This window comes from Coffea arabica, chromosome 10e (genome assembly GCF_036785885.1).
Source record: "Coffea arabica cultivar ET-39 chromosome 10e, Coffea Arabica ET-39 HiFi, whole genome shotgun sequence".
NCBI classification, from domain to species: Eukaryota; Viridiplantae; Streptophyta; class Magnoliopsida; order Gentianales; family Rubiaceae; genus Coffea; species Coffea arabica.
The window spans coordinates 20047015-20066813 of NC_092328.1; the positions used below are offsets into that span (position 1 = coordinate 20047015).

The following is a 19799-nucleotide window of genomic DNA, read 5'->3' on the forward strand; positions in this document are numbered from 1 at the left end:
AAGAACAAGAGAAAAAATTCTGGTTGTGTGCAACCCATCCAACAAGCTTGGGAGTTAGAACAAAAGAAAGCTAAGGAACTTGGTTCTTAAAGTGCAACCTTGTGAACCAACCTTTGGAAGGTAAAGCAGCCTTGAACTCTTGTAAAAGCTTGTAGCAATTGAGTAGAAATGTTGATTTTGATGTTGTAAGATGCTAATAAGGGTTAATGATGGTTTATCTATCACTTTTGTGGGTTTGTATAGGAAGTTGAGGTAGTAAATCAAGCCAGAAATAAGAAAATTAGCATTGGACTGCATGAATTCCAGTTTTCAGTTTTGAAGATACCCTGTTCTGCCCGATTCTGTTTGACCATGATGGAGGCCGAATTAGATTTAGCACAAAACATGAAAGCTGTAGTGAATGATATTTTATAGCAGCCTATAAAATTTCAGCTCAATCCGAGCACTGTAGAATGTAAAAAGACAAAAATACCCCTGACTGCCATAGGTAGAGCTCTGTGGCCAATTTCGACATTTCACCAATCTGACCACGTTTGTTCACCCTGATCTATACTGAACTAGCATTTGGCCAAAACACAGAAGTTGTAGTACTATGTCTTAGCTTTCCAACGCCCCTAAAAACGTCTTAATCGGACTTCGGTAGCCTGAGTTATTGTCATTTACGCATAGTGCGGTTAACTAGCCCGAATGTGACATTCTAGTTCTGTAATTTGAAATTTTGACCTGGATACACTACGAACTGGACTGAGTGGTCTTCATCAAAGTTGTAGCCCTTTATCGTAGATTCAAAATGGTATAAATTTCATCCCAATCCGATAAGCGTAGCCTCAGTTGTGTCCGTAACACAAAACAACATCAAATCTATCTTTTGTTTCTTGACTCAAACTTCATTTCCGCACATGTTCCTAGCTTGGTTTGGTACTTGTATGACTTTCAGCCTATTGAACGGCTATTGAAATGAGATTATTTTGTGTGTAATTTTGGGACTGATTGAGGAAACGAATGAAGCCATAAATGGCTGAAAAATAGGTAAATACAAAGGGCGTGTTGCCCAAATTTACACTCGAGGGCTAGGTAGATATACTTGCGACTCGAGTAAGGCTTGAGAGCGAATACCACTTGAACCATCTAGGATATTTGCATCTTCTTTTATCGAGATATATAAGTTAGAACTTGGCCGAACTTGTACCCTTGGGAAATGAAATAACGACTACTAGAAATATGTTTTCTCTATTTTTTCGACTCAAATGGTATTTCAAAGTATAATTGCTTCAAAGTTTCAAAGGTTTAAGAGCGAGCATGAATTTTTCGGAATTTGATAAGTATCGTGAATACTACTTAAGCGAATTGCATTTACTTGATTTTCTTGAAGCGAAACTCCTATGTTTCGAACTCTAGAGAGTTTTACATTCACAAATGATATTTCATCACAGATTTGGACTCCAACCAAGGAGTTGGACCTGAACGTGACTTTTGAGAGGCACTAGACCTTTAGTGAGTGCTTCCAAATACCTGATTGAACTAGACACTTGTCTTCAATACTTGACCAATGTGATTTAATGATATGTCATTTGTTTGATCGGGTAAGAGTGTACTTTATCGCACTTGCCCTAATCTGATATATACTGTTTATTGTTGTCATGAATTTGAGATATTGGTGTATATGGTGCGCACTTCCTGAAATTCCAGAAACCCTATGGCGAGTTACTCGAGTCGAGCCGGCAAGGGCTTGGTCGATTGGGTAACGAACCCTGGGCCTTTTGTTTTGTCGAGTGAAGTGATATCTCCTCGGCTAATCGGTATACTTGAGTATTACCACCAGTGTTTATTGAGGATTTTGGGCCTAGTAGGGGGTTTGGATGGTGGACGAAGAGTAGTTTAAGTGGTGCTCTACTGGATTGGTTACTTACTTGAAAGTTGACGGAGTGTCAACTATTACTTGATCAAGCTCTGGTGATGCAATGGGAAGTTGGCTCCTGAGAGCCATCCGTATCCTTATATCTTGGAATGATTAGTACTTATCGTGTTATTGTTTCGTTTTAAAAGAAAAAACTTTACAATCGCTCATTTTGAGATTTGCTACTTGAAGTGTTATTGCCCACTTTTATGAACTTTTCATGCTCATTACTTTGCTATATTGACACTTGTACTTGTAAACAATGGTCGATTTGCTATTTGGAACCTCACTGGGCTTTTAGCTCATTCCACGTCATTTGTTTTCCTTACAGGGGGTACGACCGAGGCGTGAGACTTGTACAGACTAGCGTAGTCTAGTCTTTTTTTGATTTTGCTACTGTACTCGCACTAACACCCGACTAGGTTTGATTTTACTTGGGTTGTAATACTTTAACGTATTGGGCGTGTATAAATCTTGCAACTGGATTTGAACATCAATGTATCTATATTAAGTTGAAGTGACTGTGTTATTTATTTTCTATGGTTGTACGTTATTTTTCTTGAACTACGAGTGAGTGAGTCCTGGCGAGAGTTAGGCAGGCAACTCGCTAAACCCTAGGGTACGCCCTAGGGGCAGGTGGGGCCGTCACAAGATGTCTTTCTAGTAGGGGACGTATCGTACTCATTAAGCATGTTCTTTCAGCGATTCCGATTCACCTGCTTACGGCCTCGAGTCCTCTGAAGGGAGTCCTTGCCTTGGTTGAGCGGGCTATGGCTAATCCTTTGGGAAGGGCAGGAGAATGGCCTCCGTCATCACTGGATCAAATGGCAAGATTTATGTGCCAACTCGTCACAGGGAGGAATAGGTGTTCACTCGTTATTGGAGGTTCACTCAGCATTCTCGATCAAATTATGGTGGCGATTCTGAACGAGTGATTGTTTATGGTCGACATGTATGCGTGCCAAGTATTGTCAACATAGTCATCCATGCATGGTGGGAGTGCTGAAGGGCAGCTCATATGTTTGGCGTCGAATGCTACAGGTACGTGAGGTGGCAGAGCAAAACCTTTGGTGGTTGGTGCGATTAGGGCAGTGTAACTTCTGGTTTAACAATTGGCTTGGGTCCGGTCCATTGTGCCAACGCCTACAAAGTGTCTCGGATCACTTGGTAGTTGACTTTGTGTCGAATGGACGGTGGAATCAACGTTTGTTGAGGCAATGGGTCCCGGATTATATTGTTTCAGAGATTGTCAGTAAAGCAGTCCCAGCGGGGAATGCACAAGATTGTGTGGTATGGGAGTTGACAGAGTCAGGGGAATTTTCGATTGCTTCATCCTACCTTCTACTCAGTGGGCAGACACCTTCTTCGTTCATGTTTGACAGGGTTTGGCATTCGTTGTTGTTGGTCAAGATATCTTTTTTCATGGTGCGTCTGTTGCGGGATCGGTTGCCTTTAGCATCTTCATTGGGAAGATTGAATGTGCATGGCCCATCAAAGTGCTTTTGTTGTACAGACTCACAGTCCGAATTGTTGGAACACATTTTTACGGAGGGAGAACTTGCGCAGTTCCTTTGGGCATTTTTTGGGAACGCTGCGAGTGTGGTATACAGAGGGGCAGGAGTGCGCTCTCGGTTGGCTGGTTGGTGGTGTCAACTAAAATGTCACTCTCGTATGGAATCGCTAAACACAGTGTTGCCTAGCATAATCTACTGGCATATTTGGTTAGCACGGAATCTTGCAATCTTTGAAGGACAGTACCTGCGTAGGCAGACCATTTGTGATCGTATCCTGGCGGATGCAGTTGGGGTATTAAGTGGGGAAGATGGGAGGGGAGCCTGATGGGTTTGGGTCCTGGCCTGCCTTCTACTCCAGTATTTCTGGATGGAGGCCTCGGTACTCCCATAGGGTGGTTTGTTGGGAGTTGCCGGCCCAGGGAAGTTGGAAGTTAAACACGGATGGTTGTTCACTAGGTAACCCGGGAGTCACAGTGTTGCCTAGCATAATCTACTGGCATATTTGGTTAGCACGGAATCTTGCAATCTTTGAAGGACAGTACCTGCGTAGGCAGACCATTTGTGATCGTATCCTGGCGGATGCAGTTGGGGTATTAAGTGGGGAAGATGGGAGGGGAGCCTGATGGGTTTGGGTCCTGGCCTGCCTTCTACTCCAGTATTTCTGGATGGAGGCCTCGGTACTCCCATAGGGTGGTTTGTTGGGAGTTGCCGGCCCAGGGAAGTTGGAAGTTAAACACGGATGGTTGTTCACTAGGTAACCCGGGAGTTAGTGGCGGGGGTGGTGTGCTTAGGGATTTATTTGGTGCGTTGTTGTTTGGGTTTTCTGTACCTTTTGGGAAGCTGACATGTATTCAGGCTGAGGTTAAATCTCTACTATTTGGGGTGCAGCAATGTCTTCTTCGGGGCTTCTCACGGATACAGGTGGAGGTGGATTCTCTAGTGTTAGTAAACATCCTTCTACATAAATCGAGATGCCCGTGGTTAATTCGATCTGAGTTAGATATGTTAATGGCAATACAGGGTTTGGAATGGACAGTGGGGCATTGTTTTCGCGAGGCAAATCAAGTGGCAGATGCTCTGGCCAAGGTTGGGGCAAACTCTGTGGATATTGTCATTTATACCTCACAGGCGGAATTACCAAGATTGGCAAGGGGAGCCTTGGGTTTAGATAGATCACAGACCCCCGTCATACGCATGCAAGCTATTCTTAACTAACGCCTTTGTTATCTTGCTTTGTGGTTATTAATAATACATGGGGGTGGCGTCCTTCCCCGCACATGGGGTTAGCCAAAAAAAAAAAAAGGTTATCGAAAATTGTTTAGACATTTGTCATAATACATTTTTTTGTAATATTTATACCATATATCTTGTACTAGAAAAAGTGAAGTACTCTATTTAATTTAAAATTTATATTTTAATGATTCATTGGTTCAAATACTCACCCATTGACTAAACAGTAATCCATTGATCTATCCCTTTCATCGAGTTCCTGTTAGGTCGGGTTTAATAACTTATGGTGTACATAAAACTTGTGCATTTATAAGTAGTACAAAATAACATAACCAAGTCAAGATAAAATAAGATATAACACATTAACTAGAGGATGATAACCTCCCCATATAATAGAAATGAGGTTTTTATATAGAAAAAATGACCAATAGGATGTTAAACAACATTAACAACCACTCTTCCTCCCATTCTGGATGCTTGGCTAAACAGCTACTTCCCCCTCTAGTTAATGAAAAAATGAAGAAGATTTAATCTCTCCTAGTTAACTAATTGAGCTAACCAATTTTTTTAAGTTTTTTCATTGGACAAAAATCTTCTTCATTTTTTCATTGGCAAGTAGGTTTTGTGATTAGCAGTAGCTCAAATGTGAAGAAGTTTTTCCTCCAAAGAATTTCGAGGGGATTCCTTAACAGGGGTTGATTGTTCTGACTGGGAAAACACAATCAGTATTTGCATGAGGATGACAACAAGGACCAAGAATACAGTACAAAATGCAATTTCTCCCCAAGAAAATGGACACCATTCAAAAAATTTGACAGCACCAAATATGAGGAAACAGGTCCAAGAGATGACAACCTATCCATCCACAAAAAACAATTATAGACTGAATATAGCAAACAAAAGATGACAACTCAAACTGAATGTGCAAACTTGTGCAAGCTATAGGGGTGAAATAGTACCAGCAATGATCTTATAGGTCTGCCAATATGATAGTTATCTTTATTACCAAATGTGTTCATGGCAACATGCCGCTCCAACAAAGCATCCTGATTGATCACAACCAGCAAAGATTTGAATATTGATATTTCATTATCAAGGGTAAGACTGAACTAGACATACTTAATTCCTTAAAACTTGAAACCTACTCAAAAATGTGTAAAAAAAAAAAAGTGGTATGATAAATGAACATATCATAGATAAATATATTTGATATGTGGATAGTTTATAAATAAAGACTATAAATATTGTGAAATAAAGATTTTACATCAAATCTGATGTAACTTGTAATTCATCTATTACCTACATTGAAGAATCAAAATAATCACACAAACATGCACATGTATTAGATACATGACATTTTCATATATTCATAAAATCTATGCACACGTTGTAAATAGAATATAGAAATTGATAGATCCAAATCTAACTTACATTGAATGCTGAACTGAAACTCATTCCTTGGCCAAGATTTTTATGCCCTTGTAGGAGATTAAAATTATACTTTCTTTTTGGAGTTTAAATGGAATATGTGTGTGTGTGTGTGTAAACATAAACATGGTCATATTTGTTCATCATAATTTTGGAGTGAAAAACTAATTGAAAAATTATCTAGATCATCATTGTAAAGAAGAAATTTATTCATTGCATTATCAATAGTCTAACCTTTGCTACAAATATATCCTTACACCACTGGGAAATGCCGCTACTAGTTTCAGGCAGTTCTTGCATCAAATGCCGCTCAATATGCACATGTACCTATATAGGAAATTAGTTTGCTAAATCAACATCAATATAAGTGAAAATAGTAATTAATGTACATAACCACTCAACACTTGAAGGATTTTCACTTGAACATGTTCATTCAAATATAGATGCTTAGCATCATCCTTTAAATTGAAAGTACCAAATTCTAAGAACTTCATACTCACTCTACTAATAAACACAAGCTAATAACATCTATGGCTGAATATTAATATCAAAAGACAGAAAATAGAGAAAACAATACTAATAACTTAAAAGACCAAATATAGAGAAAGTAGCATATCCCCCTTACTACTAAAAAAGGTAATGCAATTGTTACAGTCACTTAAGCCAGATTAGTTGGAAAAATAGATAAATGAAAGAACTGCATTAAAGTAATCTTACCAACATATGTGTTTGTGAAGCTCACAAGCATTTAGAGAGAACTGTGTGCTTGGTTAGGGGTTTGTGTGTTTGCAAATGCAATTTTACTAGTAATTAAATTAGTCAATTGAAAACTAGTGAGCTTACCACAGAAGAACACCCTCTCAGGATTCTCAACATTGTAGGCTGAGGCTCATTTTTAGGTATGGTTACCGTGATATCATAAATTGCTGGAACAAATGAGCTCAATTGACTAACTGCATACACAAAACCCTGCAGAGATACAGATGTAATGAATAAAAGAATCATCACAATCAGTTATTTTTCATGGTGTGTTTGATATGACTAGCTCAATTTGATCATTACAAGTTGTTTCAAATTATTATTGGCAGCTCATCTTTGAGAAAACCTAATCTTGTCAAGTTTGCATGTACTTTATGTAGTATTTTTCATAATAGAATTGAAACTGAAGATTGATACTGCAAGCTACATGCAACCACATAAAGAGAAATGCCCAAGATCTACTACTAATTGGGATATAATAACTAATTTTAGAACGAGATAGAAACTAGACATATTTATCCTAGTATAATTTAGGAAAAGCATCACCTTTGTTCGGGGTATTAATACATTTTGTGGAACAGGTAACCCTGCTGAAGCAGCATATTCTTGAGCTGCTAAGAGCTTTGCTTGCGTAAAACGAGTTCCTTCCACAAAGAGGGCTAACCAAAATGGCTGAGGAAAATCGTTAAGACCTTGTAAACCTGACTGCAGTTAAGCACCGCAAAATAATACAATTTATTAACCAAACATAAAGATGTACAATTAATAAATACAATGGTTAGTATTGGAAAAGTACCTTGAGTGTATACTCATCTTTTGTCCAGCTTCTTTCAAGAAATATATAATTATTGAACCACATTGACCATCCAAGAACCTACATAAGAGAGATTTCTTTCTTGCCTAATTAGCATGTTTGTGTGGTACTATTTCAAGTACACTCTTTTTTATTATTATCTACATTTATTATGTTATAACTTGAAAAGGACCTATTCAAGTTTTAAGAAACAATTCAAAGGTAGTTTTTCCTGAACCCAGAAGTTGAATCAATTGCAAACGTATTCTAAAATTAAAAGATTAGAACACCCATTCATCACTTACAACAATATCCAATGAAGGAAAATTAAGGGTACCAAATCTACCGTGAAAAGTAAATATTATAAATATGTTATAATCTTGTCGAGCACGCGCCATTCACTTGGAAATAAAGGACCGACCCAGATTGTGAAAGCATATTTGTCTCTTAAAGTAAGCAAAAATCTCGAGAAAACACCTTGACTTACCTCTACCAATCATTAATAAATGTTGTACTATTGATAGTCATAGCAAATATTGTAACAATTAAATACCACATGACTCCTTCATGTAATTTGTAATACTTTGAAATACGTATGTAATGATTATTAGCCTCAACTTTGACTCGTTCTACTAAACAGGAGACCCAAATATTTCTTAAATAGGTCATTTAAAGAACTACAATGACTCTGGAACAAAAATTTCCATTCTAACCAATAAAATACTCAAACAATTAGACAAGATACTATGTTCCAAATACTAGGCTTATATAGATAGTCTTAGATTCGAAAGTCTCAATTTATAGTACTTCTCAAAGTACCTTAGAGCAATAGAACAACTAATTTAATAGGATTCATGCTATCAAGAAAACCACCTCTTTTTTCTTTTCTTTTTTTTGGCTTGCAAGCTATATACTTTTGTCTTGATCAATAATGAGGTGTACAATAGGTGGGGGACTCCCCCAATGAAAATTACATTTGATAGTCAAGAAATTCAGTAGCTACAAAACCTCCTCTTTGAATATCTAAAAAAATGTTTCATTGTGTTGAATTCCTAAATAAGCACAAAATTGCAAGTTTGGAATTGTGTGTAAATTCTAAAAAAACACATAAGATTGAATTGAGATTAGTACTATATAAAATAAATAAGAACAACTAAAGAGAATCTCACCGGTAGGTATAAAGCTGCTTTCTTTATTAAAGCTAGTGTGCTACCAAGGCAACCAAACCGCTGTAAAATGTAAGGAAATTATACTTAGAAAAGGAACTAAAATGCTTGGATAATTTTTCTAAAACTCAATTGATGTTTTAGAAAAACTAAATCATATGTTATAACAAAAAGGAATTCTAATTACACAATTTTGTAAATTAATTCAGAATCATGATTTTGTAACCATGTATTCTTGAAACAATATTAAAATATAGACAAGGTATTGATCATTAGATCAAAATATAAAAACCTTTATTTTAAGAGAACAAATAGTTTCTTATGAGTCATTAGCTTATCATAGCATATAGATTTCAAATCTCAGGCACAATTTGTTTTAATTATTTGATCCAAAAACTAGTCTTGATAAGTGAACGATGCAATGAACTTGAAAGCACTTTTTAATTATTTGATCCAAAAACTAGTCTTGATAAGTGAAGGCTGCAGTGAACTTGAAAGCACCTATATTTAGAAAAGAGATAAAATTGCCTACACTAGAAGCATAAAGAAATGACATGATCAATTTTAAAACAATTTATCCATTCTACTTAAGAATCAAACAAAGCCAGAGCAATGCCAACACCAACTGAAAGAAAATTTAGCATGTTGTAATAGTGAATATATCCAAGGAGCACAATGATTGTACTATAAGTGATACATACCTGAGCAAGAACCCATCCAACAAGCCAATCAATGTCACTTCGATGATTACAAATGAGAAGTGCATGCTCTTTACCTGAAAATGGATAAATGAATAAAATACAACTTCAAAATCTGCAGAAGACAAGTTGGCTAAAAGAAAGTAATGTTTAAAAGGAGAGTTCTTACCCAAAAATTCAAAAGTTTCTGGATCTGTGTATAGTTCAACCTGCAAAAAAGAAATAGTCACCAAAAATTTTGTATTGAGCTTAAAAAAGAATATGCTACACTGACTTGACTCTTTGACATTTGTTATATATATGGATTACTTCTTTTTTTTAGGTTAATTCATAGAGAGTTTTCGTTGTTGAGATGCTTTTGTCAGTAGGTGTAGTACGAGTCGAGTACCATAAAAAATCCAAACCCTAGCCCGTATATTTAAATCTTTTATCAAACCCTATAGAGTAACCATAGCCCGTATATTTAAGTCTTTTATCAAACCCTATAGAGTAACCCTACAGGTATTATACTCTCATTACCAAACCTTCTCATTTCGAGTTTGGATTATCTATCGAGTGCCCTCTACCCGCTAATCTAAATCGTACAAAAAAATTAACTTTTATCAAACTAAAATCAATACACATTACATTAAATTAATACATTATGTTGAATTTTAAACTTGAGTAGATTTAATATTTTATGAAGGGTAAATTTAAAAGTCTACCAAAATAAGATTCAAATAACTATCTCACATTTTTCAAAAATGTGTTGTGCATAAAATATGACAAATAATAGTGTACAATACATACATACATACATACATACATACGTATTTACATACATATATTCGGGTATTGAATTTTTAGAATTCTCTTACCAAATCCTATTGGGTAACCCCTCATCATTGCTAAACCCTATTGTATTACTCATCGATCATCTAATCGGATTGACCATCAGGTTGAGAATCCTCGGGTATCGGATTTTGTCTTACCCACTGCCATCCCTATTTGTCAGTGGTTTTACATTAAAAATTACTTTGATAGATGTTTAGTAATAACTCACACAAAATCAAGAGTTGGGAAAAATTACTTTTAACACAAGTTAAATTTGGTTGTTCAACTAATAATTACTCAATTGAAAGAACCCGATATTAGACCACTACAAACTTGTAGTTTATTACTGCTACTGTTAGATTAATATTGAAAGTATTTGAATAAAAATATTTTGAGAAGAATTGGTACGAACCCCATGGTACGTACTTTATCTAAAACTCTAGTGATATGAATACATTTTAACAAGTTCCATAATGCCAAATAGGATCTTCTTTGAGCTTGATCTTAAATTTCAAATTTTTTTTGTTTTTCCCAATGATAAATCTATGGATGGATATATTGATTAAGATTAAATCTTATTGTGAGGTCAACAAACTGGAGACATTTAGATTTGTTAATATACAAATAAAGGGAAATTAGATAAATCCTAAAGTACATAAAAAATATGGGAGATGAAAGTACTTATTATGAAAGTTAAGGAATGTAAGTCTAATTTACTTGACAAATAAAAGAAAACACCCAATTTTATTTAATTTGTATATCTAAAACTTTTTGTAGTGTTGAAAGTTTATTGTCTTTCAATACCACTGGGATTGGCCCAATGGTTAAGAGAGAGTTCTAAGAGTGTTTCTAGCTGGTAGGTTTAACATTCGAATTATGAGCCTAGTAGTTGGGAGGTGGAAAGGGAGTGCAGAGATATAGGAGGGTAAAAAAAAAGAAAAAATAAATTTAGAAATATTTTTCTTCAAAATTCAAACGGAACCAATGAACTTGATTTATGTCAAAAGCAGCATATGACTATCCATTATCCATAGTAAACATCATCTATATATGGCAAAAGTTTCAGCAGCATAATCAAGATCATATATACGACTAGATTATATTAATTCTTAATACTTAACTCTACTAATTAGTCCCATCATTACTGCACTAATATAAAATCTACAATAATTTTGTTATCAAAAATATTATTAATGCCTTTAATACATTTCTATAAGGAACTTCTATTAATCTACTAAAAAAAAAGTTATCATAAGAATGCACAACTAGACTCGTTCTTCCCCTCATTTTTTATAAAAAGTGATTTCTATTTTGTATAATAAATTATACCCTAAAAAGCTATATAAGTGAAACACAATAATATCTAGTTTCTTATTTGTGTGATTGCCATTCAAATAGTGGAATCTAAGAAGCAACAAAAGGAGGTATTTATTGTATAATATTTATGTACAATGGTTATAATAGGTAATGTTATTAAGCACTAGTAGAGCATATTATTTTTGGTAAAGTAATAAAGAAATACAATTATAGTGGACCATTTAGAAACAACAAAACAATCAAGAGGGTTAAGTGGCACAATTTATGGTCGGCTGGAAAAAATTCAATTGAGGCCTTGAATTCAAAGGTTTGAATGCAATCCTAATTTTTTTTCCTTTTTAATGAGTTAGTGCAATAACTAAAATTAGTGCATATACAACACAAAAAGCTATTGCAATCTAACTGAAAGAGAAACTGATTTACTAACACTAAAGAAAATTATATTCATATCTTTATATGATAAAAAAAATTTGGTTTCCAAAATTTCCACCAAGAAGATAAAAATTGATGAGTAAATTTGTTATCTAGAAGTGCATCAATGAATCATAGTTATAATAGTTGTAAATTATAAGTAATCTTATATTTACTTTCTTCTACATCCCACAACCCTTTAAGTATATAGGCTCTATTAGTGCAAAACCTTCCAAGGAGTATTACGGTTCAACATTGATTCCAAACTAGTAAGTTTCTCTTGGGTTCAAATTGAACAAAGGGAGATTTTTAGCAATTCTTTGGATCTTTTCGAGATACAAATTGTACGACTTAAAGGTTTTCACTGCATAATCACTATAAGCAATAAATTATCGATATAATGAAGAGTTCTCATATAGACTGAACGAAAGATGTCACGATTAAATCAAAGAAAACATCTATGGCTATAGATATGATTCTAATTATTTTTTACCAACAGTAAAGAGAGCTGATTTTAACATTCTTTTGAGAGAAGATTGCTATTATCTTTTTAATGAGCAAGAACAACCACTTTAGGTTAATCTATGACTGGTGTGCTCCCTTTTTATTTTCAACTTTTCATTCACTAGAAAATGGTTTAATATATACCGTTTAGTTCAACTGGATTTAGTCATGTTGTGATCTTCATCAAGAATGAAAAGAAATTATAAAAATTTCTTTAACATTGAAACACCACGAACAAACTTTTGTGTTGTTATCTATTTTCTCTAAAAAATCACACCTCAAACTTTTATTGAACTACCAAAATTAAATTATTTTGGACATTGCATGAGTACAAACGACTCTGTCAACCTACAACTAGACTCTTTTGGTCTAGTAAAAAAATAACGTAAAATTTCATGTTTTTTCATCTATTTCCTCTATAAAATCACATATCAAACTTGTATTCAATTACCAAAATTGAATTATTTGAACATTGCATGTCATCACAAGGCATTGTCTCAACTTGCAACTAGACCCTTTTGATTTAACAAAAAAAAATAATACACAATTTCATCTATAATGAAATGGGGTTCATTTAATACTACCTAGGTGAAAGGTTTAGAATTGCATGCTCAATTTAGGAACAAAGAAGTAAAATTAAAAACAAAAAATCAAAGTAATGTTTTAAGAAAAATAAAAATTTTAAAAAGAAATGTAGAAAAAATGTAAATCACATGTGAGTTCCAAAGTAAAGGAATGAATGAAGAAATAGAGAGGCAATTGGCTATAAACTTAACAAATAACTTAACAAAGCAAACAAGAAAATCAAAGTGACAACTAAAAAAATGTGAAATGAACCAGAAGGATGCTTAATCAACATGTTTTTAGTGGGAAAGAAACAATTGCCTAAAAGTGTAATTCAATATTTCATGGAGTTCATTTTTCAACACGAACAGAATGATTAGATATTCATTGAAAGTGATGTTGGAATCAACACATTTTGTCCTTTTACTAAAAGAAGTATTTACTACAACTTGAAGTACTTCGTTGATGAGGGAGTCTCCATAAAACAATTAGCCAAGTCAGTTAAGGATTCAACCATCAGCATTAACGATCTAGCAAATATTCTTTCTTAAAATTAACAGGTTATTAGGTTAATATTATAATTCATCAAAATTGAGTCATCTTCACAAACTCCAAGGTCTATTGATCCATTAAACCTGATATGGAATTCAATGGAGTATTTTCGATCGAATTGTGTTGCTTGCATCTAAATTATATCATGTATAATCATTTTCATATATCTCAAAATTGCTAATGCATCAATACATATGCATCATTTGAATCACCCTATAAAAACCTAACCATCCTATAGACCACAAAAGACTACTAAATAAGAATCGTAAGTTATTAAAGTAGTTGATTTCGTGGATTAAATAGTACTTAGTATAAACATGTCACAAACTTTTTATACCTTAAGTAGTTATGGACTAGATTCCTACGTACAATTTATCAAGGATTTTCAAATAAATATTTTTTAATTTACAATATGTCATGAATTGTGGCATTTGAAATCTATAACTATTCTTGAAAAACTAAAATTATATTAAGTCCCTTTCAAATTCTTCTTTCAAAGCACCATTCTTATTCACAATATAACTGATTGAGTTTCACTTAAGGATTCCAAATCCATTTACTTCTAAATCCTTCATCTTTTTTAATATAAACAATGTAAAAACCAAGTAAATGAACTATCAACAGAATAATTTCTCATGTTTTAAAGGATAGGCTGATCAAAGATCATAATGATAATAAGATCAGTTATACTTCATCCATAAGTAAAACTCAAATGAAGATTTTAATGAATAATAATCCTCAAAACACCTTAATGTTTGCCCACCAGTCAAAAAGCCATACTATCTCCAACCACAATAATTCAGTGACTTCTTTGTTGATTCTTCTGAATAAGTTTTTTGATAATGGGCGCACCAAGATGAAGATGAGTGCCTAAAAGTTCAGATCATGTGAGCAAATTTGTAAGATTTTATCTAATAAACATATAAAACTGCTTGCACAACAAGATCAAAAAGAGAAATAAATTAGTCCAAAATATCAAATAAAACCTGTAAAAACTATAATTTTTTTCTAGTCTCTACATTTTGTTGTTTGCGATTTTTTTGGTAATGATTTTGACATGAAATTGTTAATGCCTAGTTCTTTATTGTGTTCTCAAATAATAATAAAGTGAAAGAGAAATAGAAAACGAAGAAAGGAATGACTTACTTAGAAATCTTAGAAAAGGAAAGAAGTTTGAAGTATATTTAGTTCTTCACTAGCAATGTAGATTCTTCCATTTCCCAAAACATGGGGTGGAAAAAATATTTTATCTATATCCTGAAGGAAATGCTAGAAGAAACTAAAACTTAATTAGTATACCAAATGAGGTATTAACATAAACTCTTTCTCAAATACTAAATGAAACTAGTGTACTATCTTTATATGCAAGTTCTTCTCAAAGAGAAGAAGAGAAAGAACATAGTTGTATTAACAAGAAGCAAAATTATGCATTGTTCAAGTAATTATACAACAATTCTTTTAAGACAATTCTTGTAGTTAGTTTTATTTATTTGAATATAAAGATACAACAAAAGTTGTATTTTTTTAAGTCTTTCTTTATATAGAAAAGGAATGGAACAATGCGAGAATTATTAGGTTCACTTTTGGAGCTCAATCATGTGACCCAGAAGGCAACATGGTCAATCTAAAATGATGCAACCATAGGCTCAAGTTTACAACAAAAAATGCAAACAAAACAAACCATGTGTTTCATGAAAAACATATGGCTTAAGATCTAAATTACTCAAATTTCTTCTTTGCAAAAACTTCAATGCATTCCAGTTTCTCCTTGTAATTTACTCCTCACGATTTGTAATTTGATCAGTTACGGTCTACAAGTTCCTTGAGTCTTGAATGTTTCAGGGACATCAAATATAATAAATATATTTGTTTACCATATTTCATAATTTGCTATGTTGCGATTTATAGGTTCCTTGAATTATTCACTCTGTATGATATAGCATTGGTTTTTACACATTTTTCCTCTCATTTCATGCTTATTTTTTAACTGTAGTGTGAAGGTTTTTCTCTCCATTTGTATAATATAAAGCTCGTCAAATTACTTTTTTCTGATACTCCAATCCTTATACTCAATGAAATACATATTGCTATCCTTCCCTATGAAGTGTGATAGCCCAAGATTATATAGAATATACCAGCAAAACTTATTGTCAATTAGGAAAACACTCTAATCTTTATTAGAGTGCTTCAATCTTCATACTCACAACAAACCACTTTCATCTACACATTCTCAAATGATATTTTTATGTAATCCAACAACAAGAAATCCCTTGACATTATAAATGTTGATCTTATATCTAAAATTGAAATCTCACAAAGTCACAAATCAGTATAATGTACAACTTTTATTGTGATAAGTCCAACTCCAATTACATATACTTTTGCTATTTTCCCCTTTTAGTATATATTTCTCCATTTTCTTTCTTTTGTTCTTTGTCTGGTTGGAAAATTGTTCTTTGAAACATATCCCATTCTTTCCAAACATGCAATCCCAAAAGAAATCTACAAGAATGCATTAATAGCAATACGATTTTATCAATTCATCAACAATATATAAAACCAATCCAAGTTTAATTTCACAAACTGCAAAAAATGTCATAAATTTGTCAAAAGGTAATGAAAAAAATTCAAAAGATATATACAGTACAAAAATAATAATGTACCTGAATGAAATTGATAATTAGACCAGAGAGAAGGAAAAGGAGACCCAGAGGAAGAATGACAACAGCTGCAATGGCCATTTCTAAAAGCCCTTTAATTACATAGAATATTTATGGAAGATAATAGAAAGAATGGTAGATTTATAGAGAAGAATTGAGATCTCTACACCAATAGCTATATATTTTGTTGTATTGGATGAAGAAGACGAAAAAATGAGAGAGAAAGAAGAAATATTCACAGATGGCAATCAAACCGATTTGTCAGGAAACGAGCTTTCAACGATAACTATTAGGTTTGTTAAATTTATTTTTTAAAAATAAACTCTCCTAAAAAGCTAATTCAAATAGCTTTAATGGCCCAATCAAAGAAAAGTCTTCTATTTCTTAATCTTGGCAGTCTGGATGATTAGTCTAGAAACCCGTGTTTTGCATGGTTATAAAGAATATTGTAAAACATAAATAGTTATAAGAATACATTACATAGAGAAATTCTTTTAGTTTTCTAGCTATCTAAAAATGATGAATTAAAATATTAAATAACAAATAATTTTTAGCTGTAGTCTACTTAGTGCAAACATGCATTATAGAAAAAATAACTGCAACAAACAAAACACTTGATATCAAGAGATAATAAATCTAAAAATTAAACTATATATGTTAAATGTCGATTCATTTATCAACCATCATGTTGAAGATTATGAAATTCGTAAAGTATTTATTGAGATACTGATTCATTTCTCAACTATCAAATCTAAGACTAAGAAAACTATAACTTGGTATAAAATCCATGCTATGTAATGTTCTAACTTAGTTTGCATGAAAACACTTTCAATATTTTTACTTATGCGACCTTTTAAGATTTGCCACATTTGGTTAAAGAAAGTTAAGATTGTATTGCCTCAACTTCCCCTCTTTTAGGTTTTCTAATTTTTTTCTTATTTGTTGAGAGTCTTTGTACAATTTTAGATTAATAAAATTTAAAACTACCATCCCTCCTGTACGGGGTTCTACTATTAAATAGAGTCTCAACAACCTATTTATTTGATTTTGGAACTTTTAATATTCATGGCATCATATTTTTGAAACCAAGAAGTCAATGCTTAAAATATATAAGGACTTAAGTATTGAAACCTTTATTAAATGTGGAAATTCAATCGGATTCTCAGATATTGGTGGGAATTCTTCAATGGCGGTTTCGGTGCCCGTGGCAGATCCGGAATGAGGTAGAGCAAATATGGGAGCTGATCGAGGACGTGACGAGAGTTTCGCACGGCTTCAGAGAAGCCAACCGGGTGGCGGATATTCTAGCCAATGTGGGTGTTTCTCACCAGTAACAGGCTTGTGTCACCTATGATCACATAAGCATGTTCCCAAAGTTAGCAAGGGGGGAGATCAGACTAGATAAGCTAGGCATGTCATCTGTCAGGAGGATAAAAGGGGTAGAGGAAATGGTAGTGCGGGTTGAGGAAACTCTGTAATTTTGATGCTTTTGTTTCGACACGTCAATAAAAAGGCATTTTATTAAAAAAAAGAAAAAGAAAAGAAAACTTTTTTAAATAAAGGTGATGAATCTTGTTAATCATGTATACAGTTAAATACCAAAAAGAAATATGCACAATATAGAAAAAATCAACAAAAGTTTTGCCATAACTTGATTTCCATAAATGTGACTTGTGCCATCACTACATCATAATGTATAAATATTACAAATATAGTAATTAATTGCATGCATAAACTTGAAATTTTTTTGTAAAAATACTATTTATCTAAATTGCAATTTTGTACTTGTTTTTGGAATCCCCCTTGATATAGGAATAAAAAGTACTTTCTTTGTTTCATGCAAAAGTCTCTTCTTTTTCATGTTCTCTATCACAAATAACCTTTTTAGATTTGAATAATAAAAGATTTTCCTTATTTTTAGAATTAATTAAGTCTAAAGCATTGGTTGACTACATTATAATTTTGGTCCTTCATCTTTGAGGACTTGGCCAATTTAATCCCTTAACTATCATGGTGACCATTTTTATCCCTCATCTTTACACGAACAAGAAAAAAACTAAGCTAGAACCTCTAACAGAAAGTTGAAAATCAAGTGTACAACAAGGTCATGTCTAATTTTGTCCATTTAGAAGTTTAAACTCTCATTTTCACGTAATAAAGTCCATTTTTTATTTTTAATAGAAAATTAGAAAACCCTAATGGAGCAAATTTCATTGGCTATAATTATAATTCTACATTTGAAAAAAAAAATAGCAGAATTTAAAAAAAAACACACAAACCTCTTAATTTGTATACGTTGACATATAAGGGATAAAATTGGACACGACCCTAAAGATAATAGATCAACTGTGACGCCCCCATCTCTCCCTAGGGCGAACCCTAGGGTATCAGCGGAATGCCTGCCCAACTCTCGTCAGGACTCAAGCACTCATTCAAGTTTAATAAGGATCACAAATTAACAATCGGCTTAATTAAGAATTACTTCGAATATACAAGCTCGAAACTCCCAAATATACCATTTATGATTACAAACCACAAAACTCGAGTATACAAAATTTACACTAATGGTCTCCAATAACATACAAAAGTAAACTAGCTCCAACCGAAGTTGCTAGTCTAGGATCTCCAATTTCCACCTTCAAAGCCTGTTAAGGAAGAACAAACTTAAAGGGATGAGCTAACGCTCAGTGAGGCCAAGAAAACAAGCAAGCAAATAAGCACGTAGAACCAATTACTCGAATAGCATGCTTAAAAGCAACTTAAAATATGACATTTCATTTAAGTGCACAAGTAGGAATTAACACACAAGGAGGATACAGGAGCTCTCATGAGTTATTCCCACATCTCAATCAACTTGAGCCATCTGGGGTTGACCCTCCGTCAACCCAAGTAGTAACAAGACCGTAGTGCTCCACTTACTTCCTCCATCCAATATAACACCCTCTCGGATCCGGAACCAAACACGCATGAGGTGGCGATACTATTCGAGTATGCCAAGCGAGATCTCAAAAGATCAAGCTATAATATTTCCCAAGGTTCACCAAGCTTCTCGACCAAGCCCTTGCCGGCTCGAGTTACAAGGTTAGCCAATGGGTTGGGGCGTCCCCACAAGTATAAGGGTCGATGAGACAACGCTCCAATCAACTTAGAGTCGATCATAGCACTGAGTCGGGATGAGCGGTACCTTTCACCCGAATAGGGCGTGATACTTCTAGCCGCTCAGTACTCACGACTTAAAACATGTGTCATATACAAGTGCAAGTCATATATATTCATCTAACAAGTATCATGTAATTAAGAGAGAGAGAGAAAGAGAGGACGAGGGTGATAAAGTACACCCTCATCTCGGCAAATTCACGTGTCATATAGCACTTATACAAATCTCAATTCGATCATATTAACATCGAACATGCACTTGACACTCACCAAAAGTCAAGGCAAAACAAGAGCAAAGCGAGAGTCAGATGAGCTCTTCGGCGTCCTCGTGACCACC

The 19799-nt window shown here is 33.8% G+C and overlaps 2 protein-coding genes across 2 annotated transcripts; one reads left to right on the forward strand and one right to left on the reverse strand.

Moving 5' to 3' along the window:
* Positions 1-2851: 2851 nt before the first annotated feature.
* On the forward strand, positions 2852-3736 carry LOC140015157 (uncharacterized). The gene has a single exon (XM_072067058.1). The coding sequence runs from the start codon at positions 2852-2854 to the stop codon at positions 3734-3736; it is 885 nt and encodes a 294-aa protein (XP_071923159.1).
* A 1544-nt stretch (positions 3737-5280) lies between these two features.
* Positions 5281-16387, reverse strand: LOC113711371 (1-acyl-sn-glycerol-3-phosphate acyltransferase 2-like). The gene is made up of 11 exons (XM_027234537.1): positions 16310-16387; positions 14394-14516; positions 9655-9694; positions 9489-9562; positions 8791-8850; positions 7625-7702; positions 7375-7533; positions 6913-7038; positions 6304-6396; positions 5601-5687; positions 5281-5496 (listed from the first exon to the last, which is right to left on the reverse strand). The coding sequence occupies exons 1-11, from the start codon at positions 16385-16387 to the stop codon at positions 5281-5283; spliced, it is 1134 nt and encodes a 377-aa protein (XP_027090338.1).
* Positions 16388-19799: the final 3412 nt, after the last annotated feature.

Bases quoted from the DNA above. Each gene is read 5' to 3' on its own strand.
- LOC140015157 (XM_072067058.1), top strand. From the start codon at position 2,852: ATGCGTGCCAAGTATTGTCAACATAGTCATCCATGCATGGTGGGAGTG.
- LOC113711371 (XM_027234537.1), bottom strand. From the start codon at position 16,387: ATGGCCATTGCAGCTGTTGTCATTCTTCCTCTGGGTCTCCTTTTCCTT. The intron at 7,534-7,624 runs GTACTTTTCCAA...GCTTAACTGCAG, and splicing joins AAGATGAGTATACACTCAAG to TCAGGTTTACAAGGTCTTAA. The intron at 5,497-5,600 runs GTACTATTTCAC...GTGGATGGATAG, and splicing joins GACCTATAAGATCATTGCTG to GTTGTCATCTCTTGGACCTG.